Source organism: Oryzias latipes, chromosome 17 (assembly GCF_053564925.1).
Source record: "Oryzias latipes strain Hd-rR chromosome 17, Olatipes_Hd-rR_3.1".
NCBI classification, from domain to species: domain Eukaryota; kingdom Metazoa; phylum Chordata; class Actinopteri; order Beloniformes; family Adrianichthyidae; genus Oryzias; species Oryzias latipes.
This window is the reverse complement of record NC_136253.1, coordinates 36272552-36294237: the sequence shown is the minus strand read 5'-3', so window position 1 is coordinate 36294237 and position 21686 is coordinate 36272552. Positions and strand designations below refer to the sequence as shown.

General features: G+C 45.0%; 1 protein-coding gene and 2 long non-coding RNA genes across 3 annotated transcripts; 1 reads left to right on the top strand and 2 right to left on the bottom strand.

Annotated features, from left to right (window-relative positions):
• Positions 1-4167: 4167 nt before the first annotated feature.
• LOC144986875 (uncharacterized) lies at positions 4168-7150 on the bottom strand. The gene is made up of 2 exons (XR_013650753.1): positions 6656-7150; positions 4168-6576 (listed from the first exon to the last, which is right to left on the bottom strand). It is a non-coding gene; the product is annotated as an uncharacterized LOC144986875 (long non-coding RNA).
• An 8125-nt stretch (positions 7151-15275) lies between these two features.
• Positions 15276-16056, bottom strand: LOC105357968 (uncharacterized). Its single transcript, XR_002875202.2, has 3 exons — positions 15887-16056; positions 15532-15623; positions 15276-15452 (listed from the first exon to the last, which is right to left on the bottom strand). It is a non-coding gene; the product is annotated as an uncharacterized LOC105357968 (long non-coding RNA).
• Positions 16057-17788: 1732 nt separating this feature from the next.
• On the top strand, positions 17789-20959 carry amy2a (amylase alpha 2A). Its single transcript, XM_004085067.5, has 9 exons — positions 17789-18024; positions 18233-18379; positions 18712-18909; positions 19308-19538; positions 19627-19760; positions 19887-20109; positions 20183-20304; positions 20423-20548; positions 20729-20959. The coding sequence occupies exons 1-9, from the start codon at positions 17857-17859 to the stop codon at positions 20916-20918; spliced, it is 1539 nt and encodes a 512-aa protein (XP_004085115.1). The 5' UTR covers positions 17789-17856; the 3' UTR covers positions 20919-20959.
• Positions 20960-21686: the final 727 nt, after the last annotated feature.

The window sequence follows — 21686 nt, the reverse complement described above, 5'->3', positions numbered from 1 at the left end:
TGAAGCTGGAGGGCATTCCCACATGTGGAATCTCTCCTCATTCCCAGTCAGTCTTTCCAAAGTAGGATTCAGGTGGAAGTTTTTCCAGAACATTAGACTGTCATCTCTGCAGGCCTTCACAGCTGCTGGGATTGGAGGTTCCCTCTTTGTGATGTGGGACATCTGATTGATGATTCTTCTGGATTTCTGTGAACCAGCGAGTCGACATCACAAACAGCAGCAGAATCTGTTCTCCTAGAGTTAGTTGTTCCAGGACGAGAGGCTGACAGAAACTCTACAGGAGAAGCTGCTGTGACCACAGCGAAGGACGCTGCAGCGATCTGTTGCTGTCTGCAGCTGCAGGATGTGGACGCCGGCCTGACCTCTGCAGTTCCTGTGTTTGCTGGATGAGCTTGTGACACTGTTGTGATTTTAGTCATCTGTCTGTTTGTGCACACATGAAAGCAAATATGCAAACCAAAGCACTCATGAGGAAGCTCTCACCTGCCTCTCATTTAGTTTACATCCAGATTCTGGCTGGATAATTGACTCTGTCTGTAACCATCGGAACAAATCTGCAGCTCATGACTGAAGTTTCTGCCTCAGACAGACGCTCGTCTACATTTATTTACCCAAAGAGGAGGATGAGAATGAAAACAATTCATTCATTTCAATCATGACTTGAGACGGTCTGTGCTTTTCCCTGAACTGACGGCAGATCCTTTTGCTTCCAAACGTGTCTGTTGGTCCAATCTCAGGGAGAAAATGAGCTTTTCATGTTTCACTTTAGCGGGACTCAAACTGTGACACAAAAAGAAAAGAATGGTCGGACCCGTCTGCAGGTCGGACCCGTCTGCAGGTCGGACATGTGTGCAGGTGGGACCCGTCTGCAGGTCGGACCCGTCTGCAGGTCGGACCCGTCTGCAGGTCGGACATGTCTGCAGGTCGGACCCGTCTGCAGGTCGGACCCGTCTGCAGGTCGGACATGTCTGGAGGTCGGACCCGTCTGCAGGTCGGACCCGTCTGCAGGTCGGACATGTCTGCAGGTCGGACATGTCTGCAGGTCGGACATGTCTTCAGGTCGGACCCGTCTGCAGGTCGGACCCGTCTGCAGGTCGGACCCGTCTGCAGGTCGGACCCGTCTGCAGGTCGGACATGTCTTCAGGTTGGACCCGTCTGCAGGTCGGACCCGTCTGCAGGTCGGACATGTCTTCAGGTCGGACCCGTCTGCAGGTCGGACCCGTCTGCAGGTCGGACCCGTCTGCAGGTCGGACATGTCTTCAGGTCGGACCCGTCTGCAGGTCGGACCCGTCTGCAGGTCGGACATGTCTTCAGGTTGGACCCGTCTGCAGGTCGGACCCGTCTGCAGGTCGGAGCCGTCTGCAGGTGGGACCCGTCTGCAGGTCGGACCCACCTGCAGGTCGGACCCGTCTGCAGGTCGGACCCGTCTGCAGGTCGGACCAGTCTGCAGGTCGGACCCGTCAGCAGGTCGGACCCGTCTGCAGGTCGGACCCGTCTGCAGGTCGGACATGTCTTCAGGTCGGACCCGTCTGCAGGTCGGACCCGTCTGCAGGTCGGACCCGTCTGCAGGTCGGAGCCGTCTGCAGGTGGGACCCGTCTGCAGGTCGGACCCACCTGCAGGTCGGACCCGTCTGCAGGTCGGACCCGTCTGCAGGTCGGACCCACCTGCAGGTCGGACCCGTCTGCAGGTCGGACCCGTCTGCAGGTCGGACATGTCTTCAGGTCGGACCCGTCTGCAGGTCGGACCTGTCTGCAGGTCGGACCAGTCTGCAGGTCGGACATGTCTTCAGGTCGGACCAGTCTGCAGGTCGGACCCACCTGCAGGTCGGACCCGTCTGCAGGTCGGACCCGTCAGCAGGTCGGACCCGTCTGCAGGTCGGACCCGTCTGCAGGTCGGACATGTCTTCAGGTCGGACCAGTTTGCAGGTCGGACCCGTCTGCAGGTCGGACATGTCTGCAGGTCGGACCTGTGCACAGGTGACCCACAGCAAACAACAAGGTGGTAGAAGGCTCAGTAGAGAGAAAATGACAGGTTGTGCTGAACACGTGAACACGTACAGATTTTTGTTTTTTTCAAGCCCCCAAACTCCTGCATACTGTACAAAGAGCCATTAGTGCTGTTCACGTGACACGTGCGCGCTCCTCGCTGCAGCCTGACTGTTAGAAATGAGGACTTCAGACAATCAGAGTGCGTTTCATGTGGACGTCAGCAGAGATGAGGGTTTCACCACCAGCAGAAGGTCTGAATCTGGAGAAGCTTCACATCCACAGGATTCCTGTGGATGTGAAGCTTCTCCGCTCCCTGAACTGGAGCCCGATGCCCTTCAGTGTCAGGCCCGCGTGGGACTCACGTGCACGGCTCTGCTCGTGCCGCAGCAGCTCGCCGCGTTCTTGTCTGTGGTGCAGAGGCAGCCCTGGAATAGAAGTTTATTACCGGCCGCTAAGTCAAGCCCTGCTCACAAAATTGATGCTTTGGAACAAATATAACACAGAAAATGACACACGGGCATAAACCGTGGAGCACATGCACCCCCCTGCACAGAGGCTGGGGGGGCAGCTCCTGAGCTGAAGGCTATACTTTACAAGTTCCTGTTTAGGTGTAAGTGGGTAAGAGATGAGGGCCTTTGTGCAGCCCAGAAAAGTTCCTGGAGTTCAGAGGAAAAACTCAGAGGGAAAGTCCAAAGAAATGTAGTCCAGTTTAAGGCTGTTGAAGCTTTCAGCTGGACAGTTTCCACGCTGTGGACAAACAGAAACACGTTCTTTACCTGAATGCCAACAATCATGTAAGTCTTATTCCACTTCATGTATTTTAGGAGACTTTCAATCATAGGTGGCATTAAATGTAATGAAAACACACTTTAATGGTTTGTAGACTTCAAATTGGAGAATTTCAAGACCTGACTTCGCCTCCCTGGGGGGTTTCCTGTTGAAAACCATTGATGTCCCTAAAAGAGTCGTTCTGGAGAAACGACTCCTGTTGGACATTTCATCATCTTTTTTCTATATGTTTTACAGAAAAAGACATTTTCTCATCTCAAACATCATCGTTTTACTTTGGTTCCTATTTCCAGATGTGGTTACAGTCGTTTGTACATTAAGGGATCTTTCTGAATATTATCTCAACATTTGTTTATTTTATTTTATTTTTGTCCTGTCCAACAGCTGGACAGACAGATGAGAGCTGAGGGCCTCTTGTGTTGGACATATTTTACTTTAACAAGAGGGTTATGAATCTTCAGACAAACCAGAGGTATGTCTGAATAAACCCCTTTAGGAATCGAGGCCAAACTTTATTCATTTTAGTCATATTTGAAAATCTTTGTCGTTGGACCGGACGGAAAATGAAATGAGGGAAGAAGAGAGAGGGATGTCAGAGAGAGGGGGGGTTAGGAGGGTGATAATAGGAGGGGGGAGGGGGGTAAAACCATGAAGCAGCATAAACCAACAAGCTACTGGATGTTTATCATTACGGTAAGGTTCAGATAGAATACAAATCTCAAAGGGGCGGAGCCTGTCCACACACACACTCAAATATTATCAACACACCTGCAAAGCTGCAAAAATATCCACATGTCAACATGTACACAAAACAGATAGTGTTCACACACGCATACTTATGCCTTCAAACCAACTAGTGTGAAATATTTCATTCATTCAATCAAGCTAAATATTAGTGCAAAGGTGAGCTAACACCTGTGCTCAGGTGAGTGTTTATGTTCTTCTAAAATGGATGATGGAATGTAAAAGAAGGAGGAGGAGCGCCCAGCCGTCAACATTTGTTTAAATTTAATTCAATATTCTGACAATTAGGCGTCCGCTGTTCTAATGAAATGCTTACAAATCAAAAATTGATATTACATAAAATATTATTGATAACTTAAATCCTAAAACATAACTAATCTGTGAAAGCACACAAGTCATGAAAAAAATTAATTAATTGAAGAATTGCAACAAAAAACTCTGATTATGGGGTAGTTCTCAATATTTCAGACAAAAGTCAAGAAACACACAAATTTAAAAACATTTGTAATAAATAATATCTGAAAATGTTGGCGTTTTAGGGCTGAGGCGTTACTCAGAGCCAACTCTAAAATGATTAGAAATTATTAATAAATATTCATTTAGACAAAAATAAAGACATTTCCAGTAAAAGAGCACAAAAGAAGCTTTAGATTATGGAAACTTTACTGACTTTTTAAAACACAACGGTTGGTTTTCCTAAAGTAAAATAAAATTTTATTAGGGTCATGGAAAAACCTTTTTATTGTTTCCCGTTAAAACCTTAAAACATTGAATGTTCTAACGCTTTCAAAAAAGAGAACCCTTCAGTGAATTTATAATGATGTTTAAATATCATGTTTCAAATAAACTCCACTTTTGAAAAACAGAGGGACTCAAAGACCAAACTGGACCTGAAGGAAAACGCCGCCATTGTCTCTGAGCTCAGCATCACTTCCTGTCTGCATCCTGGGGTCACGTTCCTCAAAGACGCATCGACCTTCCTCCTGCCTGGTGACATCATCTCAGAGTGAAACCGAGACTCCAGCTGGACCCTTTTCCTTTGGAAATCCGTCTTTCCCTTAGCCAGACCTTAGAGAGACCTCTAGTGTTCGACTGCCAGAAGTGCAGCAGCTTTCCGGGGTCGCGGCCTTCAGATGAGCAGATAAAAGACAGACTGCAGGAATCCGCGGATACGTCAGACACGGGGAATCTCACCGGGATGCTGGCTCACTCAGAGTGGGAGACTGAACCGGATTTGGCTGGAAGTGGATTTTTCCAGACAGCTGATGGAAAAACTCCAACTGAACTTCCTGGATTCCTACAGGGCCCCCATGTCCGCATTCAAAGCCAGAACCTCCTCGCTGATGTCGCTGTGTGTGAATCATGTGTTTGCGTTGAAGAGGAAAATAACAAAAAAAGGTTTGAAAAAGGTTGGAGGAGCAGAAAAATGATAAAAGGCATTTATGTCAAACCTGAGGAATGCAGGAGATTCCAGAAATATGATTGTTGATCCATAACGGTAAGGACCTAATCTGGTGCTTCTCAAATAGTGGGGCGCGCCATGCGATGCCAGGGGGGGTCGCTCAGTAGCAGCAGTTTTAGGCACAGGTGTGCAAATATTACAGGGGGCGGCGGTGACAGCGGCTCAGTGCTTGGAAAACGCGGAGAGCTGCCCAGAGTGTGCAACATCCGGATCATCACGTGCCTTTAGATGACTCAGCTCATGCTAATAATGTCATTTATGAATTATTGTAGACATTTTGATGACGTCTTTATTTTCCATCAATGTTTTCTTTGTCTTTTCTGACAGCAGGTAATGCAGGAAAACAGCTGCACTTTATAAGATCAGAACTAAACTAAAGATTTAGAAACAATCAGAACAATTTTTTATCTATTTCTTCAGACTAAAAACGTTAAATATATTGGTGCTGCTGTGTTAATGTTTCAGATCAATTTAGATTTAATATTATTTTTTGAATCATTTTTCTCTGCATCAAATGGTTCAGTTTGTCACAATGTTTCTAGTTTAAATAAAGATTGACAGATTTTTTATTTCAGGCATTTTAAGCTTCTTTTCTGTTTTAGTGTCACGATCCGAAAACGAGACAGACCCAGATGCTGAAACCCGGAAGGACACAGGTAAGTGGTAAGGTGAGTAATAAGGATTTATTTTGATCCGATGAGATTAGGAGTTTTGGCGTGGCTGGAGGTTCTGGCGAAGTTACGACCGTGGCGAGGCTGGAGGTTCTGGCGATGAATGCTGGAGCTAGGTCTCCTTAAGTAGAGCAGAGTCTTGATGAGGTGAGTGGTCACAGCTGGAGGAGTCAGGAGCAGAGCAGAACAGGGAGGGGGAGGAGAACTGACAGAGGCACCATGACGTTTAGACTATAACAGGGTTTCTGTGGCTAAATAAAAGTAATATCTGTTGAAAGTGGATTTATATTGATTTTTTCTTTTGCTAATGTTAAAAGATACAATTTTAGGTATACTTACACAATTTTTATAGATACTAACCTAATATATTGTCACCGCGTGAGTGTGTGTGTGTGGTTAGGGTTAGGGTTAGTGTGTGTGTAGATCAGATCAGAGAAAAGGCATTTATACCAAACCTGAGGAATGCAGGAGATTCTAGAAACATGATTATGGTTAATAGGGATGGCACGTCACCTGCTGTGATGTCATCAACACCCCCACCTGTTCAGGTGAAACTGCCCCCCCCAATGTGTTCATTGGCGCTCAGACACAGAGGAACAAAACGGCCTCCCTACTGAAAACAAACCCATCAAAGAGCAGAAACCGTGACACTGAGAGCCAATCAGGGCATCCTTGGAGCTGGGGGTGTGTCCACGCGTCTCATTAGAGGGGGATCCGGTTCACAGGCAGACGTTGGTCATCACTCGGGGGTCCTCCTCCCCAAACCCGTCAAGTCCTCAGGCACAGAAGACGGCGCTGTGACCGATGTTTCCAGACCTCGGATCCCACAGACGCACATCTGGGCCACACATTCCTGTTTCCTAGCAGGGCTGTTGTCGTCTGGGGGGGGGGATTACGGCTTCCCAACTCACTTCCTGGTTGCTAATAAATGCAGATATTTCCACTCACCTAAAAGTTTTACAGGACTGAGAAAAACAGCACAATTCCCACAATTCCTGACCTGGTACACCGAGGTAATAATCCAGGATCACACTGGGGTGGGGCCTCACCCTGTTATGACCCCCCCTCTGTGTGTTGTCTGTCAGCAGGGATCTCCTGAAGAACCATGCAGGAACAGAGGAGGCCCTGGATCCTTTCTCTCTGGGTTTCCTCTTCATAACTTCTGATAACTACAGACTGCAGATTCTGCATCCGTCCCGTTTCCACGACTGAAGGGCTCACAGACAGCTGGATGACGAGGACAACCCGGAGACATTTCCAGAAGAATCCGAGCAGCTCCCAGACCGTGAAAGCAAAGCTTTCATTTCCCGCTGACTACTGTGAAAGAGGATCAGAGAATTAAAACCATCTGCGATTTTATGGTCAACTTTCCACGTTCTGCTGGAACTCTGTGAGGAATTCCCAGTCGGAGCTCAGTCACCCTGCTGTTGGTGGAAAAGGTTTCAGCATCAAACACGTAAGACGCCTTCTGCTCAACCTTCATGACCTCTGACCTCACAACCCCAACAGAGATCTACCACAGAGCTCTGCAGCCGTTCAGACAGACCCGGTCTCTGTGTGAGAGCAGTGTCCCACCCCCTATCTGATGTGAATCACAGTGTTGCAATCAGTATAGGAAGCCCCCCCAAGGTGAAGGCATGCCTCAGACGGAAGCAGCTTCCATCTCTTCCTTTGTTTTTTCTTTACTTCCTTTTCCTTTCATGCAGCACAAAACCCCTTCTGACCTCAAAATGTCACTGTGGGGGGGGCAACGAGGAGGTAATGGAGGGGAAAAGGGGAGGTGGTGGCAGCACAGCAGCTCATCTGATTGACCTGCAGGAATCAGTCATTCTTCTAAACTGTTATGTCCCTTCGGGGTCACAGGGTTGCTGGAGCCTATCCCGGCCACTCGTGGGCGAAGGCAGGGGACACCCTGGACAGGTCTCCAGTCTGTCCCAGGCCCACAATCACACACACATGCACACACACACTCACACCTAGAGAATTTAGAGTAACCAATGAACCTATGAAGCATGTTTTTGGACAGCATGGGGAGAACATGCTAACTCCACACAGAGACCCACCCCCCATCGTTGTTCTGGTTCAGGTCCCCCATCCAAGAGCGCTAACCACTGCACCAACGTACAGCCCAGTGATCTGCTGGTTGAAGCCAAACATCAGTGTCAGGACCTGACGATGATGTTAGGAAAGAGGGAAAGAGGGTCAGTCCATGAAGGCCATAAGGCCTTCTAGGTTAACAGGAGGATCTTGAACTTGATTCTAGAATCAACTGGGATCCAGTGAAGTGAAACCAACACAGGAGTGATGTGATCTCTTCTGCTAGTTCCAGCTAACAATGGCGTATACTTATACTTAACAATCTAGCAGCTGCGTTCTGAACAAGCTGAAGACTTCTTAAGGAACTCTTAGGACACGCTGCTAACAAGGAGTTACAGTAATCCAGCCTCGACGTAACAAATGCATGGATGAGTTTTTCAGCATCACTCTTAGAAAGTAGATTTCTGATCTTAGCAATATTCCACAGGTGAAAAAAGGCAGTTCTGCACGCCTGAGATATGTGAGCCTTAAATGATAAATCCTGGTCAAGTAAAACCCCAAGGTTTCTAACTGTGGAATTGGGGGCTATACTTATGCCATCCAGGGAGACTATCTGAGCAGACAGAGCATCTCTGAGGTTTTTAGGACCTAGTATAATGACCTCAGTTTTTTCTGGTTTCAAGAGGAGGTCATTAATTGTCATCCAGGTCTTGATGTCACTGATGCAGGCGTTCAGTTTCTCTATCTGGTCATTCTGGTCAGGCTTCATGGATAAATACAACTGCGTATCATCTGCATAACAATGAACATTAATGCTGTGTTTCCTGATTATGTTTCCTAGGGGCAGCATGTAAATCATAAACAGGATGGGTCCTAGAACTGAGCCCTGTGGGACTCCATAGTTGACTCGAGTGCACTGAGAGGAATGGCCATTTACATTAACGAACTGATACCTATGGGACAGATAGGATTTAAACCACTGGAGAGCAGATCCTCTGATCCCTATGTCCTGCTCTAATCTATGGAGTAAAATACCGTGGTCGATAGTGTCAAAGGCTGCACTGAGGTCCAACAGGACCAGAATAGAAAGTAGTCCCTTTTCTGAGGCCAATAACAAGTCATTAGAGACTCTAACTAGTGCAGTTTCCGTACTGTGGTGAGGTCTAAACCCCGACTGAAAGTCTTCAAAGTGGCTGTTGTCCTGTAGGTGGCAGTAAAGCTGCTTAACTACAACTCTTTCTAGGATTTTAGAAATAAAGGGCAGGTTTGATATCGGTCTATAGTTGGCCAAGATGCTAGGATCCAAACTGGGCTTTTTCAGAAGAGGTTTAACAACTGCATATTTAAAAGACTGTGGCACGTAACCCGTTTCCAGAGAGGCATTTATCATTGTTAATATGGGATCATTAATTAGGGGAAAAGTTTCTTTAAAAAGTCTACTGGGAATTGGGTCTAATGTCTAAAATGTAAGAAAATCATCAGAGCTGAGAGAAACAGGAACATGTGGTTCTACTGAGCTCTGACTGCGAGTTAATTTAGCAATAGTGCTAAAAAGAAATCTTGGATTGTTTCCATTCTCTGATATTAAGGTTGAATAGTACTGGCTTCTAGCTCTACGCAGGGCTTTTTTATAATTTAATAGGCTATGTTTCCAGATATCCAGAGACTGCTCTGAACCGGAGCGGCGCCATTCTCTTTCCAACTTACGGGTTTCTTGTTTAAGAAAACGAGTTTCAGCGTTAAACCACGGTGCTACTCGGTTTTGTCTGACGAACTTAGGTTTCAGGGGGGCAACAACATGGAGTGTACTCCTGAGGGCTTGTAAGGCATCATTAACAAAGTGGTCATTTAGACTAGGACTGATACTATGGGAGCTGGTCTCAGAGTATTTTCTCAGAATATCACTAAGTACTGGCTGAACTGTGTGTTTAAACTCAGACACAGAACGGTCAGTTAAGGTTCTTCTAAGCTGTTTCTTATTCACTGGGGCAGAAGGATGTTCCAGTGTAAACTGGAAGGTAATCAGAAAGTGATCAGAAATGATGGGCTTAAGAGGAAGGACACTCAGCTGGCTGATCTCTATCCCATGGGTTAGAACAAGGTCCAGGGTGTGCTTATGACAGTGAGTGGGTTCATTCACACTTTGGGTGAAACCAACATCATCTAATAAAGCTGCAAAAGCCTTTCCTAGACAGTCACTGGGGTCATCAACATGAATATTAAAATCCCCTAATATTATAGTTTGATCAGAATCTAAGACAATAGTCGATAGGAAGTCGGAAAACTCAGTTAAAAATTCTGAATATGGGCCGGGGGGGCGATAAATAATTATGAGTAAAACAGGTTTTCGAGTTTTCCTGTTTGGGTGACTTAAAGACAATATGATGCTTTCAAATGAATTATAAGCATTTTTTACTTTAGGGCTGAGAAGTAAGCTAGACTGTGATATTACTGCCAAACCACCTCCTTTACCTGAAATCCTGGATTTCTGATAGTTAGCATAAGTGGGGGGGGTTGCTTCATTCAATCTAACATAGTCATCCTGTTGGAGCCAAGTTCCTGTTAAGGCTAAAAGACTAAGGTTTTTATCAGTAATTAACTCGTTGACTAAGAGGGACTTGGAGGAAATGGATCTAATGTTTAATAAACCGCATTTAATGACATAATTCTGCTTGTGAGAACTGCTGTCTGTCACTTTAAGGTTTCTATGACGCGCTCCTTTCATTTGTCTTTAAGCACATAAGCTAAAGCTAGGACCTGCTTGACTTTCCCTGCATGGGTTTTGCACCGGCACTAACCCTAAGGGAGGCTCAGAGGAGCGTTTTACACTGCTGCTCTGCGCCCGGGTCTCGTCTCTGGATTGTCAGGTTAACAGACTAAGGCTAGCAGAAATGTTTCTAGAAAGAAGAGCGGCACCGTCCCGAGTGGGATGGACGCCGTCTCTCCGCATGAGACCGGGCTTCCCCCAAAACGCGCTCCAGTTATCCACAAAACCAACGCCGTTTTCTGGGCACCATCTAGAAAGCCAGCGGTTAAATGATGAAAAGCGGCTGTACATTTCATCACTGACTAAGTTCGGCAGGGGGCCAGAGAAAATGACAGTGTCGGACATCGTCTTAGCCAGTTTACACACCGAAGCTACGTTTAACTTAACCACCTCTGACTGTCTCCGTCGGGCATCGTTACCGCCTGCGTGAATCACGACTCGACGGAACCTGGACTTACTCTGAGCTAACATCCTAAGGTTCCCCTCGATGTCACCAACTCTGGCCCCCGGATAACACCTGACTGTAGCCGCTGAGAGCTCCACGTTTATAACTAACTGACGTCACAGAGGTCAGAGGTCACCTCTCCGGATGGAAGCAGGACTTCCGAGACACTTCGTTGCATTTGTTCCGTTAATCCAGAAGACGCAGAGAAACACTCAGACTCAGTTTGTTCCCAACTTCATCCAAATGAAATAAATGATGAGATTACAGAGATTATGCGCAGCCACACGTTGGTTAATCTGTGGTTAACATGAATCTGTGAGCCTCACCCCCAGAAAAACAGACATGTTTTTATGTGTTCCTCCAGCTGGAGATGCTCCTGGGGGGGGGCATTACTTTCTGCTGCGCCATGGAAACCTATTCCTAACATCTGCAGACCATCGTCAGAGCAGACCTGAAGCTGGGGGGGCGCTGATGGTTCCCGTCCGTCCTGATGGAGCCAAAGAGGCATTTGGTGTGAAAATAACTAAAACATTTATTTTTATTGTTTTTTATTTGGGTAGTGAAAACAAGCAGCAGGGGTGGGGGGTCCTTCATCACCAGCGAGCAAAAAGTCCAGTTCAGGTTTTTCACCAGAACAGAGTTCAATCCAGACAGAGATCCATCCCATCTAGAACTGGTTTCCACATTTTCTTGAACTCCTGCATTTTGTCATGAATGGTTTCTTAGTCTTTCTCCGGTCTTCTATGGTCGGAATGTTTTTCCTGCTGCAAACAGAAGACTTTCAATTAGCTTGGCGTCCACGTTAGGGCCAAGAACAGAGCTCCACACTACATCCCAGCAGTATTGTCACTTCCTTTTTCCTTCAGTCCAGTGTTGTGGTATCCACATGTGTGCACATGTACCTATTTCACCGTTCATTGCAGCAGTGGGAGGAGTCTGAGCCCAGCTACTCCTCAGCAGTGGTATCAAATGGAGTCAGTGTGATATTTGAAATTGTCTTTGTTTATGCGTGTTTCTATCAGATGGCTCCACTTATCGTCACTTTGTTCTAGTTCAGTCTGCCGCTATCTTTTGAGGTCATCTGGAGAATGAGTAAAACAGATGTAAACAGATGTAAAAAGCGTTCTCTGAACTGCTGGTCTTTGCTCCAAATCAGGACTGGGTATGGGTAAAGTGGTTCAAAGGAGGCAATGATGCTTCCTGATCCACAGTCTGTGCGTCCGACTACAGAAAACATCTTTAACCTCCAGATAAAGAAAGAAGGCCGCCTGGCCTGGGGGGTTTCTGCAGAAGTGGACTACACAATAGTGAGGGTGTCATGGTGCAGGGTGGCTCGAGAGCCGGTTGGACCCAGACGCAGAGGTGGAGGCATGAGGATCAGAGTCTAGAGGGTTTAATGAACAAACAAAAGGCGCTGCAGAGCAGGATGACAAAACTAAACAAAACTCACTGTGGCGTGGAACAAGAAACGAGGAACATGGCATGACAAGGACAACCAGGACAGGAATAACTAGACCAACACAGGAGGAAGGCAGAGACAAGACTTAAATACAGACAGGGCAGACAAGACACAGGTGGACACGATCAGGGCTGATGGGGACCAAAGGAAGTAAAACTCAAGAAAACAGACAAGACAGGAGACTTTCAAAATAAAACAGGAAACAGAAACAAGACAGAACAAGGACCAAAAACAAGACATCAAATTCAAATCATGACAGAGGGTTTTCTTTTTTTTTTTTAATTGAGGTTTCTTTGAAAACAAGGTGGGTTCTCTGCACCTCCTGGTTTTTGCTGCCCCCAAGTGGACGATTGTTTTTTCTTTCAAATATGTTTTCATCAAGTGACCAAAAGAGAGAAGAGCAAAGAAAAAGTCGCTAACTTTATGTGAAATATCTTCTTTCTATAACATTAATACGGGTCATCCCAGGCCAGGGCCCCCCAGACTCACTGAGGGGGGGGGGGGCTGAGCCAGATGTGATTTTGGTTACACTATAATCCAGGTCCCTTTCTTACTGTGACTCAATGCATAATTAAGCATTCATTAACTATAAAATAAAGTACTAACAGACACATTTAAGCAGTTATTCTTTAATCCATTAATGCTTAATTATATGTTGACTAAGATTAGAACAGGGACCCGTATTATTTAGTATTACTATGTCTTTACTTTGGTAATTAATTCTCCAAGTTCCTGATTAATATTAAGAACAGAAAAACCAACACATCTGTGGAGAAATTCCTGTGAATGTTTGGGTCATGATGATGATGCCAGAATAAATCACCATAACCAACCGCAGACATTCAAACACAGGAAGTTTCATTAACCTGCTTTGATCTATTTTTTAAAATAAAATCATCTCGGCGTAGTCATGATTTTAGCATAGCATAGTCTTAGTATGTAAAATCAGAGCACATCAGACTTTAATGCATGGAGGCTGAAGTCCAGAGACCACCACACAAACCCCAGAGATACTGGAGATGGAGGAGGAGTAAAGAGCCAGGAGGAAAACTTCCTCAACACAAGTGGAGGAGCTCCACCACAGGAGGAGGACATGCAAACATCGAGTCCTGCCACCCGCTTCCCAGGAGAAGGGAGACGGATGAACCAGCGATCCTCATCAGGTTTGTGAATCAGAAACACAAGCTAGCTCTGATGAACCAAAGGAGGAATCTGAGGCAATCTGCTGCTTATGTAACCCTTGTTCTATCCTAGGCACTTTATCATTGGGAGTGGGTCATCTAGACCCACTAGACAGTGCTCTGAACCTTTTTTCTTCAATGATTTGTGATCTTCACTGGTGTCCATGGATTACATGAAATCTTTCCACCTTTATCCACCTTTGTCATTGTTTCTCCACACCAGGCATTTACAGACGCAAATGGTTCTCATAACGGGTTTATTTGGTCTCTCCAAATCCACCGTGAAAACTGCATATACAGACATAATAGAAACTTCTTTGACATTGAACATACATTGTAAACAGACAGTTAAAACAAATAAATAAATCACCTCGTTGGCTGCATGCCGAGATGGGAGTTACTCTTAGTGTCCTCTCATCCACATCTGGTATTCTTTGCATACAAACGTGGTGCTCCTGCTTCCAGCGTCTCTCTTCTCTGTCCATACAATGTGCGCTAAGCAAGTAAGCACTTCCGGTATTTTCAAAATAAAATTACCTTAAAAATAAACTTCTCATAACTTAACCAACATTTACCAAACAAAACACAACAGACTAACAAATGACCGTTACAGTCATGGTAGGGAGAACACGTCAATGGAAGGGGGGGGGGTCATCTGGACCCCCTAAGACAGCACAAGGGTTAAACGACCATCTGACCAGAAGGAATGCTGATATGGCCAAACATGCCAGGCTTCTCAGGAAGCGTAAGCAGATTCAGAACATTTGGGTTAAAGGCTGCAGGATCTTTGTTAAACCACTCGGTCCACCGGACCGGTCGAAGGTTCTGGTTGTGAACACCATGAAGGACTTTGAGAAGTGTTTGGTCACAGATGTCTGAACCAACAAATGCAGTAATGAATCAAAGAGTCAAATATAATTTCAAGAAATATGGCGCCTGCGATCAGCGCTAACTCCAAAAGTCTGAAGTGACCTGATTCTCACCAGAGTTCTGACCTGCAGACAACTTGACCTCAACTTTCAGCGCCGCTGATATCAGCTGAAGAAGGATATGGACCTGAATCTAATGTCTGCAGACATAACTGTGAAGACAACTGTAAACTGTTTAAACCCAGAAGTATGGCTGTTTATCAGCAGAAGGAGAAATACCAACCTTGGACATTTGACAGAATTTGGATCCTTATTTCACAGCATTACCTTTTAATGGCCTTATAATGATAATTAACAAAAAGATTTGTAATCAATCATTGAAGATGGTTGAAGTGATTGATCTGTAATTATATCCCAAAATTAATTCATGATTTTTTTCAAATGAAAAACAATTTGCAAATATTTTTTCACTTTTGATACTTGATCTGCAAATTCTATGAATGATTTAGATTGATTTTTAATGATAGTGATTTGTATCACGAACATAATCTGCATAGATGTTAGATAACTGATCTGCATTTGCCATGTTGATTTCTAAAAATGTAATGTTCATTTTTTTACATAATAATTTAAGTATTTCATCTTTGTCATGTGCTTTATTGATACTTCAGGATTCTTAATTCTGTCTGATAAAGCTATGAACCGGACATAGATAAATCATGTAATAAAATGGTTACGGTAGAACAGGGGGGGTTATATAAGTTCGCTTCCTTCCACTCCCTTTCAAGCAATATTGTCATGATCTGCTTGGCGGGACAGACCCAGACGCTGGATCCTGGAAAAAAAACACAGGAGAGTGAGATGGCGAATAAAGGAATTTATTTTTCTGGACGAGGATCCAAGGGTGAGTTTATTGGAGATTGACCGATGGGGAGATGATACTGGCGTGGCAGTTGTGGCGTGGCTTGGGGATCTTGACTCGGTTGGAGCCGTGGCGTGGCTGGAGGCTAGAATTCCAGGACACTCGTGGTAATTAGTCCTGTAGATGAGGCAGAGAAGCCAGGTTAGCATAGAACCTCAGCACGTGAGCATAGAGTCAAAACAGATGACCAGGCTACCATAGGGGGCTACGAACGAACTGGTGATGAATGGAGGAATGGAGCTGGATCTCCTTAAATAGGCTGGGAGGTGATGAGGTGAGTGTCCACAGCTGGTAACCATCAGGAAAGCAGAGCAGAGAGGGGAGGGGGAGCAGAGACCAGAGGCACCATGACAAAAATGTAATTTTATGTCTAATTTTCTTAAGTTTGATACGTCTTTGTATGAATGTTTAACTGATGATTGTCCTGTTTTTGTGTATTATTATTATTTGATTGCTTGAAATGAACCATTTCAAATCATTTAAAAAAAACATCTGCAGACAGCAAAGCAAACATCTGGATTCATGACGGGCAGAATATTTCCTTTAGTCACCTGGAAGTTCCTCTGAAGGACATTTAAGCTTCTCTAAACTGAGGCCTGAAGAAATGGATATCATGTCAAGAAATAATGCTGCTCCCCCCTTCTGAGGAGGCACTGGCACATGGTCCTCTCCTTAGCACCCCCAGGGACGCAACAATTCTCCAGGGGACGTTTGGGCACCAATCAAAAGACAGCAATGAACCATCCGAGCGAGAGAGTCCCTCCGTTTCCCTGATTGATTATTTAACAGTCAGAAGCAGCTTTTATTTGTCAGATCAGCTCGGTTTGTTTTATCACCTGCAGCGTGTCACAGCTCCGCTTTTACCTAACAACAAAAAAAACCATCCCACGCCGCTCTGCCCCACGCTCACCTTTTCCCAGAAATCCTGTCGCCCTGAAGCCTCACATGACAAATGTTTGCATAACTGGTTTACGCAACATATCTGACACATTTCCAGCAGTCTTTCAAGGAAATGTTGCAGAACTTTTAATTCTGAAGCAACAACAACTGCAGGTTTCATGAGGGCCTGGTGTGATCAGGGGGGTCAAACTCAAACTCACAGGGGGCCAAAATGAAGCAGTGAAGTAAAATCACGGGCAGAACTCAATATCTACTGAAAAATTAACTGCAACTGATATGTAATTTTTAACATACAGTGTCTTTTTGTGTTATATTCTTCCGTTAGCTCCGCCCACAAGACAAACAGGTCTGTCTTTATGTTCGTGAACAGATCATCTGTCTTCAAAGCTCCTGTTATCCGTCTTCCTTTTGGTCATTTTTATGGAGGGTGAAGTTAATTTGTCTGATGTGACTGGAGCATGGCTGTCAGAAACTGTCAACAGAAAAAAGGAGCGCTCGCCGGTTTGGAAGGCGCATCAACATACTAGCAAAGCATTGTGGGCTTTGCAGTATTAACGGGACAGTATATACCATGGGCCAGCTCCAATGCACATTTGATATGATCTCGCGGGCCAATTATAATTACACTGCGGGCCACTTTGAGTGTGACACGGGCGGTGTAGATGGTGCTGACTGATGACCTCCTGCCGTCACCTCCACTGAACACTCTTCCGGGATCCTTATGATACGGATTTAGAATCATGTTTGACATCAGACCCGCCAACGGGGAGCTGGGACACGGCCAGAGCGGTTCTGTTGCAGGAAATTCTGTGTTTTCAAACGTCTGCACAGAAAAGATGGACTCTGATCTGACAACAATCCAATCACATTTATAGACATTGAGGACTTCCTAATTAATTATCATTAACTGAGATTAAAGTTCATAAATATAATAAATGTTATTGTTATTTATTATGATAGATTAATATAAATGTTAATCAAAACCTTTACTACAATTCTTTTAAAATGAGGAAAAACCTGAAACACCCTTTCAAGGCCATTCCCACAGTTACATAAATGCACATATGTGCGATTTTGTACATTTTCAACATATGGAAGAGAAAATGTGCTTTCTTCCCCACAGCGACCCTGACCTTTGAGCATGGCAGCATGTTCTCATGATGTTTACATTCAGCAGAATCCTGCACTTTAAGATTGAAATTTAAAAAGTTGAGAGTTTCAATGATTCAGATTTAGGTTTTGAGAATTAATTAATTGTTTGTTTTGATAATTAAACGGATGACATGGAATAATAAACTGTTACACAAAATGCAGTTTTACATGTTTTCATGACTGAATACTTTTGGAGCGTCTGATCTAATAACGTTTTTAAAAAGGCGATGATGCTGACAGCCACATTTTCCTCTGAGGGCTTCATGGGGCTTGTTTGCTCTGGCATGAATGCTGTTTGAGTGCAGTCCATGTGATCCCGTCTTAGAAAACGTGGGAAAAAGGCATCTGCTCAGTTTCAAGATAAGCCCTGGAGGTTCCTTCCCATTGGTCCCTGACAGACAGAGAGTGCTATAAAAACAGAGGTGGAGGAGGACAGAGCCTGTGGTTTTCTCACTCAGCAACGGGAAACATGAAGCTTTTCGTTCTGATCGCTTTGTTCGGGCTCGGCTTCGCCCAGCACAACCCCAACACCAGGGATGGGAGGACAGCCATCGTCCACCTGTTTGAGTGGCGCTGGGCTGACATTGCTGCAGAGTGCGAGCGCTTCTTGGGTCCCAAAGGCTTCGCTGGTGTCCAGGTAGAAGGGTTCTACTGCTTTACACATTGAATGCACAGCCTCTTCAGTAGGAAGACATGAATGTTCTACTCTGATCAATCACTTTATAATAAATGTTCTGCAGGAAATAAAACAAAACACAACAGTAGTTGAAATATAAAATCAACTTCAAAGTTCTGTCCTCACTCACGTTCTTGTTCTGAAGAGGCATTTCTACTTTGTTTTCTAGATTTCTCCACCAAATGAGCACATCCTCGTGAGCAGTCCTTGGAGACCCTGGTGGCAGAGATACCAGCCAATCAGCTACAACCTCTGCTCAAGATCTGGGGGCGAGAATGAGCTGAGAGACATGATTACCAGATGCAACAATGTTGGGGTGAGGAGCACTCTTCCAAATAACGTTGCATCTTCTCCCCAAGCATCTTTGCATTTTTTCCTCCTCCCACAGTCCAAACACATGTTTCAGACTCTAAATTGTTCTTCATTAGTGACATTGTGGTCCTGTGATGTACTGGCAAACTGGCCAGAGTTAACCCTGCCATCACCCTCAAGGAAGAGGGATAGACATTAGCATCCCTGAGACCCCATAGGAACAGAAGATGTCTGGCTGGAGGATTGAGACCGTTGACTGGTGTCATGCAGAAATCAAAAATAAACTGAGAGAAGATGCTAAAATGTTTCTTTTTTCCATCATCCGTCAAATCAAAGGTCAATGTCTACGTGGATGCCGTCATCAACCACATGTGTGGAGCTGGTGGTGGAGAGGGAACCCACTCCTCCTGTGGCAGCTGGTTCAATGCTAACAACAAAGACTTCCCCAGTGTCCCTTATTCTAACTTGGACTTCAACGACGGCAAATGCAAGACTGGAAGTGGCAACATCGAGAACTACGGGGATCCTTACCAGGTCAGTTGCGCCCAGGGCCAACGGCAGCTCCCTTCATTTACCAATCTAGCTGGTACCATTTTTGACATTGACATGATACATGGTACTCTCTCATAAATCCAAACCTTCTCACCTGTGATCACATGATGCTGCCAGCAGATCTTTTATGGGTGCTCATCATTACACGATAAAAATCTAGAAGTCTGAGTTTGATGACCCCTATTAGACTGAAACAAGAGTCACTGATGTTCTAACAAAGACTTCATTGGACTGTTGCGACCAAAGAATGCTGTAAAAGTGACATTTTAAATGTCATAGAGAACATGCCGAATCTGAGCAGTCCAAAGATTCCAACCATCCTGCCAGCAGGGCTAAACCTGAACTGATAGTCTAATGTGAATGCTTCTTACCTGGTTTAGGTGCGTGACTGCCGTCTGGTTGGCCTTTTGGACCTGGCTCTTGAGAAAGATTACGTTCGAGGGAAGGTGGCGGATTTCATGAACAAACTGATTGACATGGGAGTGGCTGGATTCCGAGTGGATGCCTGTAAGCACATGTGGCCTGGCGATCTGGACAACGTTTACCGCCGTCTCAACAACCTGAATACCAAATGGTTCCCCGGCGGCAGCAGACCCTTTATCTTCCAGGAGGTGAGGCCTTGTCTTTTGTTTTTTTCTGTGCCGGACAATTTTCCTGCTGGATGTCAATCCCTTTTTTTTTTTTTTTGCTTCTGAAAAGGTGATTGATCTCGGAGGTGAGCCCATTACAACCGGCGAGTATGTTGGTCTTGGAAGAGTGACTGAGTTTAAATACGGTGCCAGACTGGGAGAACTCTTCAGGAAGTGGAATGGACAGAAGCTGTCTTACACTAAGTGAGTGTGCTACTGCTGTTAAGACTAAATGTCAAAGTCTGACATAAGAACAAGCTGATGTCTGTCTTTATAGGACACATGTCCGCTTAAAGATCTTTACATTCTGACGTTCATTCTTGTGCGCAGGAACTGGGGAGAAGGTTGGGGATTCATGGCTGACGGCAATGCTGTTGTCTTTACCGACAACCATGACAACCAGAGAGGCCACGGCGCAGGAGGAGCCTCCATCCTCACCTTCTGGGATCCCAGACTTTACAAGATGGCCGTCGGATACATGCTGGCTCATCCTTACGGATTTACCCGAGTCATGTCTAGCTACAGCTGGGACCGCAACTTTGTGAACGGAAAGGTACATTGACCCTTAAACCAAACTGAGACACATCTGAAACAGATCATGTTCTAACTTTTCTTAACGGTTGCAGGATGAGAATGACTGGATTGGACCCCCCAGCAACGGTGACGGATCCACCAAGCCAGTTCCCATCAACCCTGACCAGACCTGTGGAGATGGATGGGTGTGCGAGCACAGATGGCGTCAGATTATGTGAGTTCTGCCTAATGTGTTTCAGTTTGGTTTGATGGAAAATGAAAAAAACGAGGATAGATGGTGTTTGGTATTTCCTACATTAGTTAAAGCTGCTTTCAATGGTTTCTCTCTGAAGGAACATGGTTCAATTCCGTAACGTGGTCAATGGACAGCCTCATGCCAACTGGTGGGACAACGGCAACAATCAGGTTGCCTTTGGCCGCGGTAACCGTGGATTCATTGTGTTTAACAATGATGACTGGTAAGGATGAGTGACAGCTGCTCAGAAAAGGATTTTTCTTTTTTGTAGAATGCTGACATGTATTTCCCATGACCGTCTTAAAGGCATGTTCATGACGTTAGAGTGACAAATGGAAGGAAAGGAGAGATTGTCCCATAATCATGATGAGAATTCTCACTCTGCTCGTTCTTCAACCTTCAGGGCTCTGGATGTGACTCTCAACACTGGCCTGCCCGGCGGCACCTACTGCGATGTCATCTCTGGCAACAAGGATGGAGGCAGTTGCACTGGGAAGCAGATCACTGTTGGGGGAGACGGCCGTGCCCATTTCTACATCAACAACTCAGAAGAAGATCCTTTCATTGCTATTCATGCTGATTCTAAGCTGTGAATGCAAACTTTAGGACAATAAAACCTGCAACTGAACAATAAGTCTGATGCTTGTTTGAAAGTTGGAGCCTCTCTTTTGTCTTTGAGCGAAAACCCAGAAAATGCCTGGAAGGAGTTCACATTCTGAGCTGTTCCAACATGACAGACAGTGACAGTTTCTAAAGTAAAAAGTGTTCATTTTTACTAAAATTTTGAATGTTTGTTTCTAAAATGAAATGAGCAAAACAGGAGTTGTCAGCATCTCCAGTTCTGACCTGTTTTCCTCAAAAATGGCTTTGGTTCTTTCAGCCTCTTCTTCATCAGTAACATTTCATAAATGTATTCAAATATTCCAGCCTGATACCTAAACAAAACCCAAATGGAAACCTTGCAACAAATATTCCTACTATTACACAAATTCTTCTGGATGCTGCAGCACTTAAACTAAAACAGATTCAGATTATTGACACCAATCGAAAGATGCTGCAGAAGGAAAACATCCAATCCAGTTCAGGCTTTCCAACCTGTCCCTTCAGGAGGAGCAGGGGGGCTGGAGCGGGGGAAGCTTATGGCCCTTTCATAAAAAAACTGGCACAACTTTTGTCATGTCAAAAAGACGAAAATGAAAGAAAAATAATTCATTGTAGAGGAATTCCACGGCAGATTTTTATGATAATCCATGCAAACAGCTGGACATAAATAATCTGACATGAATTACAGAACATTGCCAGAGTTACAACATTTTAGATTTCATTGAACTCCAAGGTGAGGAAAGTACAAAAAGTCGATT